This window comes from Lactuca saligna, chromosome 8 (assembly GCF_052625555.1).
Source record: "Lactuca saligna cultivar CGN05327 chromosome 8, ASM5262555v1, whole genome shotgun sequence".
Classification (NCBI taxonomy): domain Eukaryota; kingdom Viridiplantae; phylum Streptophyta; class Magnoliopsida; order Asterales; family Asteraceae; genus Lactuca; species Lactuca saligna.
In genome coordinates, this window is record NC_136424.1 from 120,680,412 (window position 1) to 120,689,441 (window position 9,030).

The window sequence follows — 9,030 nt, forward strand, 5'->3', positions numbered from 1 at the left end:
CATATTTTGGACGTGTAAGGATTTGAACCGTGGACCTCTGTGTAATTTCACAACCCAACTACTAATCTCCCAGCACGAGGGCAAAAAAAAATCACACGATCTGAATGATTCACTTAAACCCACTAAATATTTTTTTTTTGGACAAATGGCATGTAAACCCAAAAATATGGTAAAAAAGTATGGTATTGGAGTTATGCTATGATGAAATTTCTAATTTTCTGCATAATAAATCTATGTGGAATTACATTAGTGGGGTATAAGATTGTTGATTAATGATTATACAATATTAGACGATGTTTAGGGGACTTATAATTACATAGATCAACAACTTAGCCATTCCACGTATATTATGTATCACTTATTAATAACTTCCATCGTTACATTTCAGTTTATCGCATGTTTCTCTATAACTTTTTGCCCTTGTAAAGTTTAGCAATCAAGAGTGATAAAATGTTTCAAATGTGACTTAGAAGGAATATACCTCTAACGGTTTTTTTTTTTTTTTTTTAATAAATTACTTGCCTATAATGGACAACAAAATGATATTGCTAAAAACAAAGACATCCTATTAAAACAACTTGTTCCTTATTGTTGTCAACGTTCCTAATAGAAACACTTTAAAAACCCGCTACATATATCATTAATTGCATCCCTACAACTCATAATTCACGTTTTTCTCATTTTGAAAAATTATATGGACATATAGGTGATTATTCTTCTCTACATGTCTTTGGTTGTACCTCTTTTGTTCTCAAATATCATGTTGAGTGTAACAAGTTGTCAATTGCTAGACTCTAGAGAAGGCAACAACGATGATTGCTAGATGCATCAACCACAAATAGGTATAAAAATGATTTCCTCAAAAGTGAAAAAAAAAAGTAGCAAAAAAAAAAATTACAAATAACGTCACATAAGTCCATAACCATTAAGTTTTACTATGATGTGTACAATATTACTAACCCAAACATTTACAATATTAAGTTTTACTATAATGTCAATGGTATTAAAAATTAAACCACTGCCTTTTTCTAATTTCCTTTACAAGATTCACACAGATATCCCCATATGAACACATATTCTTCATTCAACTCCAAAAGATCAACATACCATATCCTCCCTTCAACCCTTAGAACAAATGGGTGGATGTGATTTGGAGAAAAAAACACCAAAATAATCAAGCAAGATCATATCCTATAATGTTGAATTTCATTAAAATTCAAGAACATATGATGAATGTTCTAAGTGCCTGGTGATGCATTGCCTGTTGTACTTGAGAGAATAATGAATGCACAAACAACCGAAAGTGAAAACACAGAAACCCAAGTGTTTTCTGTGTACATTTCAATGGCATCTGTGAAAGAAAACCGAGTCCTGCTTTCTGCCCAGTTTCTTATTCTATCAGCTTCTGCAGCATACAATGCTCTCCCCTACACAATCCAAAAAAAAAAAAAAATTCAAGACCTTTTTTGCATACCCATTTGTGTAAATTACAAAAAGATCGTATAAAGTTTGAAACTTTATTAGTAAACAAAGCTACCCACAAGAAATTGGAACTAAAATGGTTCTAGGGTTGTACACTTTTGTCAGCCAGATACCTGATTTGCATCTGACATGATGGGATGAGACTGTATGGGCCAGTTCAGGGGTTGCAGTTACAGTTACAGTAGTTTGAGATTTTGTTTTTTGTTTACCTCATCATCAAACCATCTTTTTCGTCTTAACCATGCGGTGACCAAAGCAAGTAAGATTCTTGGTGGGGTCAAGTAATTAATGGATTTACCACTTCCCTTTATGACCCGCATACGTGGGACCAAAGTCCTAGCAACGGTTTCGGGAAGCTCACATATTATGTTGAACATTTGCTTGTTTTGAATACTCGATCCACTATAGTCCAAAAGAGACAAAGTCAATAAGTGTTGTCTGGATAAAGTAATGTATACATAATATATTTGAAAAGAAACACCTATATATAGCTTAATGGGTTAAGACTATGTTTGGCGCGCTATAGCTAGCTTATTTTTCGAGTTTTTTTAAATTGTTATGTTTGGCAAGCCAAAAAGTAGCTGTAGCTGCTTAAAAAGCTACTTTGATTAACTTTTAAGCTACCGGCTAGTTTTTCAACTACTCTGTCAAACATAACCCAAGGCTATGTTTGGCGTACTAGCTGAAAAGCTAGCTGTTAAATAAAAAACTAGTTGATAGCTGAAAAACTAGCTGATAAAAAATAACGTTTTGTAAAACTAGCTGAAAAATATAAAATGACATAAAAGGACATTCAAAAGAATGTGTTTTTTTAATTAATTAAGGAGAATATTTAGAAAATCCTTAAAAGCTAGTCTAAGTAGCTTTTTAAAAAACTAGCTTATAAGCTACTTTTTGGCTTGCCAAACATGACAACTTAAAAAAGTTGGAAAATAAACTACCTTATCAGTTAACTGTGGCGCACCAAACATAGCTTAAGTCATGTGTCCATTAAGTAAAAAGGATATATAAATTCGAAAGATCAATGAGTGTACATCGCATACCTCAAGAGCAAATCGGTGAGAACCATGCCTGGAGAAGCTGTATGCACTCCAACTTTAGATTTCTTGCATTCTTTGAATAATGATGATTGAAGTTGTCTAAGACCACATTTTGTTGACCCGTAGCTATTGCAAACAAAAAAAGAATCAAAGAATGCAAGTTTCATCAAGAAATCCATAACAAAAAGAGCACCATCATCTGTTAAAATTGAACAGGAAACCAAATTCTAAATCTTGAAAAAAAAAAAAGACTAGAAATCAAGAAAACCATTAGACTGTATTTGTTACACGTGACAAGACTCGGCATTTGTTCCATGCTTTTGGAGGTAATAAATCTGTCTCATTGACATGTCATATGATGTCATTTTAATCATGTCATGTCATGTGTCATGTCACGTCATGTCATGTCATATCAGATAAGGATTGATGGTTAGATAAAGGGCTTACACAGCAGTCAAAGGGGTGCTTGACCCACCAGATCCAGCACCATCCATGTTAAAAATATGACCACCTCGATGTTGGTTGCCCATGATACGCATTGCTTCACGAGTGCATAGAATAGATCCAACTAAATTCGTAGAAACAATCTATTTACACCCAAAAGAAAAGAAAAAAAATATATATCACTTCTAAAATTAAAAAAATTACAAAAAAGGGGTATGAGAAATACAAATATAAGAAACAACGAACCTGTTGTATATCTTCATCACTAAACTGCAACAATGGTCTAAATCCTTTGTTTGTCCCAGCATTATTTATCTACTCATGGATTAAATGTCAAAAAAGAACAAAACCCTTATAAAAAGTTAAACTTACAGCAAAAACAGTTGAGTACAAAATTAGTCCCTGTGCTTTCTGATTTTTAACTTGTTTACACCAAAACATAAAATAATTTTTTTTAATTTTGGTCCTTACTTCAAGATTTCATATCGAATTTTGGTCCTTATTTCAAGGTTCCAAGAACCATAATTGATATGAAACATTGAAATAAGGATCAAAATTGAAACAAATGTTTCAATTTTGGATTGACAAAGTAAAAAACAGAAAGTACGGGGACCAATTTTGTAATTTTCTCTTAACATCAACCACTCACCCAAATATCAATGGATCCAAGTTCATCAACAGCAAAGTTAGCCAATTTCTTAACATCATTAGGGTCACAAACATCACATGAAGTGCCTATCACTTTAGCATATTCTAGATTTTTTGTAGATGAATTCATTTTGGTGTTCAAACCTTCTTGTAAATTCTCCTCAAGCTCTCTAATTGTCATGTCGACAGATTCTTTGCTAAAAGAAGAAAAAAAAAACATAAAGACAAATATCGATTAATAAACTTTTTACGTAAAACAATCTCGAAATTCTTAGGTTGCAAAATTTAAAAACTTACCTTCTTGAAGCAATAACCACATGATCCCCCGAAAGTAGAAACTCACGCGCAAGTGCTTTTCCTAGTCCCCTAGTACTATATCAAGTAATTACAAAACCTACTTTTACATTTTTCTTTTTTATTGTAAGACATTGTACTTTAAAAAAATATCTACTTACTTACAACATTGTACTTTCAATTCTTTTTTATTGGAATATCGTACTTTTAACGATCTATTTAATTATTAAATAGCAGTGAAAATTGCTTTGTATTTGTATGACACTGTTATCTTATATTATAGATTTTTCAAAGTACAATGTTGTAATATGAAGAAGCGAAATGAAAGTAGGTTGCTATTTTTTGTACCTTCCGGTTATAACAACATTCCTGGGACCCGCACGGCTAAATTCATCCAAGACCATATTGGAACCAATCATGGTTCCAATTATAATGCCTCCAACCCAACTATACCATATCAAATCATTCATTTCACCTTCTCCTCCTTCATATCAAAATTCCAATTTAATATTAATATTTTGTGAAATTAAAGTTTTGAAAAACCTTTCTCATGAACTAACCTGACAAATTGAATCCAATTGACAAAATTACCCCCGTGCTCATCATGGTCACGATATATCTCCCTAGATGAAGCGCAATCTATACATTTTCAAGAAAGTGAAAAAAAGACTACAATAACATATCATCATAGGTAGGTAACATTATGCATGAATTTGTAATTTACTTAAAAAAAAAAAAGACTATCATTACTGGTAATTTATATAAAAAGCTAAATTCATCAAAGTTTCAAATAAACTAACAAGTTACTTTGCCTAAAATTTTAAAATCAATAATAATACCATTATGAATTCAAAACTCACTAGTTGTAGACGCATGGGTTTAAACAAATATTATATTTGGTATTAATAAAATAATAATTTAAATACAAACTAAATTATACTAATTATAAGTTACTCATATACATATGATATATTAAAAACAAATAAATCCGATGACAATTAATCTTTTAAATAATAATTAACAAATAAATTAACTATATACATGCTTACTAATTGTTGGGAGATAAAATTGAAGAACTAACCTTTGACAAGTTCGCCTCCAACTTCTCGATCGAATCATCCTTGGGTAAAATCAAAGATTTAACAGCTTCCATTAACTTATTACCATCGAGCTTAAAATCCCCCAAATTTCTGGAACTACCTTTATCTTTTTCGTCATCATCTCTCTTAAACGACCTACAGGGTTGTACATACAGCCCACGTCTAGAAACTGGTATTGGATCCCAAAAGATTGATCTCCGGCAGAATCCTAGTTGCAGAGGCGCCGATTGGGTGCTTCTGTGGTGGCAATCCGGCGGAATTGTCTGAAATTTGGCCACCGTCGCCATTACCGGAATTCGGGTTTGCCGAGATTCTAGAGGTTTCCTAAAAAAAGTGCAATGGATCTGATTCTTGTGAGATGGAGGTGGGGTTTAGTGCACTTGATTTTATGAAATTTGAAAAAAATAAAAAATATATAAAGATACGAGAGTGCGAAGGCCACACGTTACAGGATGATCATCTTCTGGTCCCGTTAGTTTGGTTCTGAATGTTGGCTTCTTCTTGATTGAAGTTCCCAAACTGCCCTTCTGAATGGCGCCAAGGTTTTGACACCATTTGTTAACTAGGGGGCAAACTTGTCTAAAATCATGTTCTTTATCTTTGTAAAACAAGATCATAATCATCAAATATATAACTTCGTAGGACAATAATCAATACTTATTGTATTCCATAATACAATCGTCAAACTAATAATTTAATTTCAAGGCATGTCACAATTTGCATATGGTATTTTCATGTATATATTGGTTACTATAGTCAAAGTTTGATCATCTAATTTCCAATAGTAGTCATATTAATAAGGCAATTTAAAGATAAGTATGTATTAGAACCTAAAAGTCACATGGCATACATTCCTAATATGCATCAAATGAAATGGGATGTATTAGAACCTAAAAGTCACATGGCATACATTCCTAATATGCATCAAATGAAATGGGTTTGTGGTCCTATCGAGTGCAATGAGGTTTAGGCAAGGGTTGGTTTAAGGATATGTCATCATCATCGGTTGATCTCTTCTACGTTATCTCTTTCAATCTTTAACAATGTAATTATCAGGAATACACGAGAATAAATCACACATACATATATATAATATTTAACGTGGGGTCAATATGATATGCATCTTCAGAACATGAGAAAACATTTTATACACGAGTTTGAAAGCGATCGAACACTACCATTGAAAACTCTAGCTCAGTCATTATATATATATATATATATATATATATATATATATATATATATATATATATATATATATATATATATATATATATTCAACAGCAAATGCATTTAAGACTAGCAAGATGCTAGCACAAAAAATAGTTACAAATTACAAGCACATAAAGGAGAAATACACCAATTAAACCACGAGATAAAATTAAACTTCGATCTATTCTTAACCCAATTGAACGCAATGATTTGAATATCATCTCCCGTCTTGAGAGGCGAACATCTCTTCTTCTTAAAAACAAAGTCATTGCGAGTTCTCCATATACTCCACAACGCCGAGTATATTAACATCAACCTGAGCTTCAGTCTCTTCTTATCAATGCCCGATGAAATCAAAACAATTTTTTTTAAGCTCGTCATAATTATTGGGAATGCAAGGCAGTAAACCACTCCAATTACTAAACCAAAACCATATCTTCCTTGAGAATGAGCACTGTATAAAAATATGCTCAACCGATTCTTCTATTTCCCCGCAGAAGTGACAAGTAACAGAATCCAACAAAATCCCTTTTTCCACAAGCTTGCAAGCCACTGGAATTCTATTTCAAAGCAACCTCCAAGCGAAACAATTCACTTTAATTGGAACCTATTTCACCCAATGAAAATCCCCCATATGATTATGGATATCCAAATTATTATCCATTAAATCTCTTAGAGATTTAACAGAGAAAATGTTGGACTCGCCAGCCTTCCACTCCCATGAATCTGCCTTTCTAGACAAAGTTGTACCTGTCACCATACTTGACATCCTCTCAAACTCAGTCGACTCCCTACCCCTTCTCGGATATCTCTTCCACATGCCTTGAAAAACAACATCCTTGTCAATATTAATCCTATCCGAGACATTACAATTCTTTTCACTTTCAATCTTATACAACTCCGGGAATTCCCTTCTTAAAATTATATCACCACACCATTTATCTTTCCAAAAATGAGTATGTTTCCCATCTCCTAATTTCCTTAAAAAAAAAAAAAAAAAAAAAAAAAAAAAAAAAAAAAAAAAAATCAAGACCAATATTCCATTCATCAAGCACCCATTTTATTTGATAAATGTTCAGTCAAGGCCCCGGTATCCCACATCTTGCAAAAGACATCCCATCAATTCCTCTAGTATTATGCAATGCCCTAATACAAGAGACCAAAGCGAATTTTGCTCTAATCTAAATCTCCACCACCATTTTGCAAGGAGTGCATCTAGGATTGGGCCCTAGATGTGTATCTAGGGTTGTGCCCATCTCATATTGTTGTTTAGGGTTTTTATATCAGATTAGATATATATATATATATATATATATATATATATATATATATATATATATATATTTCTAATATGATATAAAAACCCTAAACAATAATATGAGATGGGCCCAACCCTAGATACACATTCTCCACCACCATGTTGATGTGTATCTAGGGTTGGGCTCATCTCATATTGTTGTTTTTAGGGTTTTTATATCAAATTATATATATATATATATATATATATATATATATATATAATTTGATATAAAAATCCTAAACAACAATATGAGATGGGCCTAACCCTTGATAAACATACACATCAACATATAAAGAGTAAAATGATATATTTTGAAGTTGTACATTCATTCAATAAATTACAAGCCTATATAAAGGCTGATTACATAGGGTGAGAAGAGCTATTCTACAGGAGATCAATAAGGAGCTAATCTAGGATTTGTTGACTATACATCTCATATACAAAAATACAAATAAAGTTAATTATAAGCATGTTTTGGTGAGTCGGGTTATTGTGGATCTTTACGCTATTGTGAATCACTATTGGATTGCTGTTGTGGATCATTATTGGATTGTATATCCATGATACGCCCCCGTAAGATGGAGGATCCATTGGAAACTCCAATCTTAGAGCAATTACATAAAATGGTGCTCAAGTGAGAGTTTTGGTGAGCATATCAGCAAGTTGATCTTGAAAGGGAACATGTAAGACTTTGAGATGACCTGATTCAATTTGTTCACGGACAAAATGATAATCGAGAGCCACATGTTTCATCCTTGAGTGATAGACGGGATTTACACATAGGTAAGTAGCACCAGTGTTATCATAAAATAAAGTTGGTGTAGTGGGGCAAGATACACCTAGTTCACATAGTAGATGTTTTAGCCAAATGAGCTCGGCTGAGGCATTGGCAATAGCTTTGTACTCAGCTTCTATTAAAGATCGGAAAACTGAATTTTGACGTGTGAACTTCCATGAGACAATACTGGTGCCAAGATATAGTAAATAGACTGTTGTTGATCGGCCCGCGCTATGAACATTGCCCCAATCAGAATCGGAGAAGACTGAGAGTGATAGGGAGGAGTTACGATTAAGAACAAGACCATGATGAATGGTACCTGTAAGATAACGAAGAACACATTTGAGAGCTTGCCAATGTGTTTTGGCGAGGATTGTGCAAGAATTGCGAAAGTTTGTTAATAGCAAATGAGATATCAGGACGAGTAAAGGCAATATCTTGTAATGAGCCAACTAGTTTGCGATACGGAGTGGCATCAACAATAGGAGATTGATCATTAAGAGATAGAGGTTTTGTGGCACTTAGTGGGGTAGTGACATCTTTAGCACCATCCATGTGAAATTGACTTAGGATGTATTGGATATGACGATGTTGGGAAAGAAAGAGACTCGTGGGAGTTGGAATGACTTTAACTCCAAGAAAGTGATGGAGCATTCCAAGATCCTTGAAAGGAAATTTCGTATTTAAGGCTTTGATGAAGTGATCAAGGAAGTTGGAATTGTTACCGGTGAG

At 33.2% G+C, this 9,030-nt stretch overlaps 1 protein-coding gene across 1 annotated transcript; it reads right to left on the reverse strand.

Annotated features, from left to right (window-relative positions):
• Window positions 1-894: 894 nt before the first annotated feature.
• Window positions 895-5,414, reverse strand: LOC145010368 (putative chlorophyll(ide) b reductase NYC1, chloroplastic). Its single transcript, XM_078968923.1, has 10 exons — window positions 4,990-5,414; window positions 4,469-4,547; window positions 4,257-4,392; window positions 3,912-3,986; window positions 3,616-3,811; window positions 3,213-3,281; window positions 2,970-3,109; window positions 2,526-2,648; window positions 1,692-1,884; window positions 895-1,427 (listed from the first exon to the last, which is right to left on the reverse strand). Exons 1-10 carry the CDS (start codon window positions 5,293-5,295, stop codon window positions 1,239-1,241), a joined length of 1,506 nt encoding a protein of 501 aa, XP_078825049.1. The 5' UTR covers window positions 5,296-5,414; the 3' UTR covers window positions 895-1,238.
• Window positions 5,415-9,030: the final 3,616 nt, after the last annotated feature.

Coding starts and splice junctions, on each gene's coding strand:
- LOC145010368 (XM_078968923.1), bottom strand. CDS start 5,295: ATGGCGACGGTGGCCAAATTTCAGACAATTCCGCCGGATTGCCACCAC. Junction 3,812..3,911: donor GTGGTTATTGCTTCAAGAAG/GTAAGTTTTTAA, acceptor TTCTTCTTTTAG/CAAAGAATCTGTCGACATGA. Junction 3,110..3,212: donor GTGATGAAGATATACAACAG/GTTCGTTGTTTC, acceptor GGGTGTAAATAG/ATTGTTTCTACGAATTTAGT.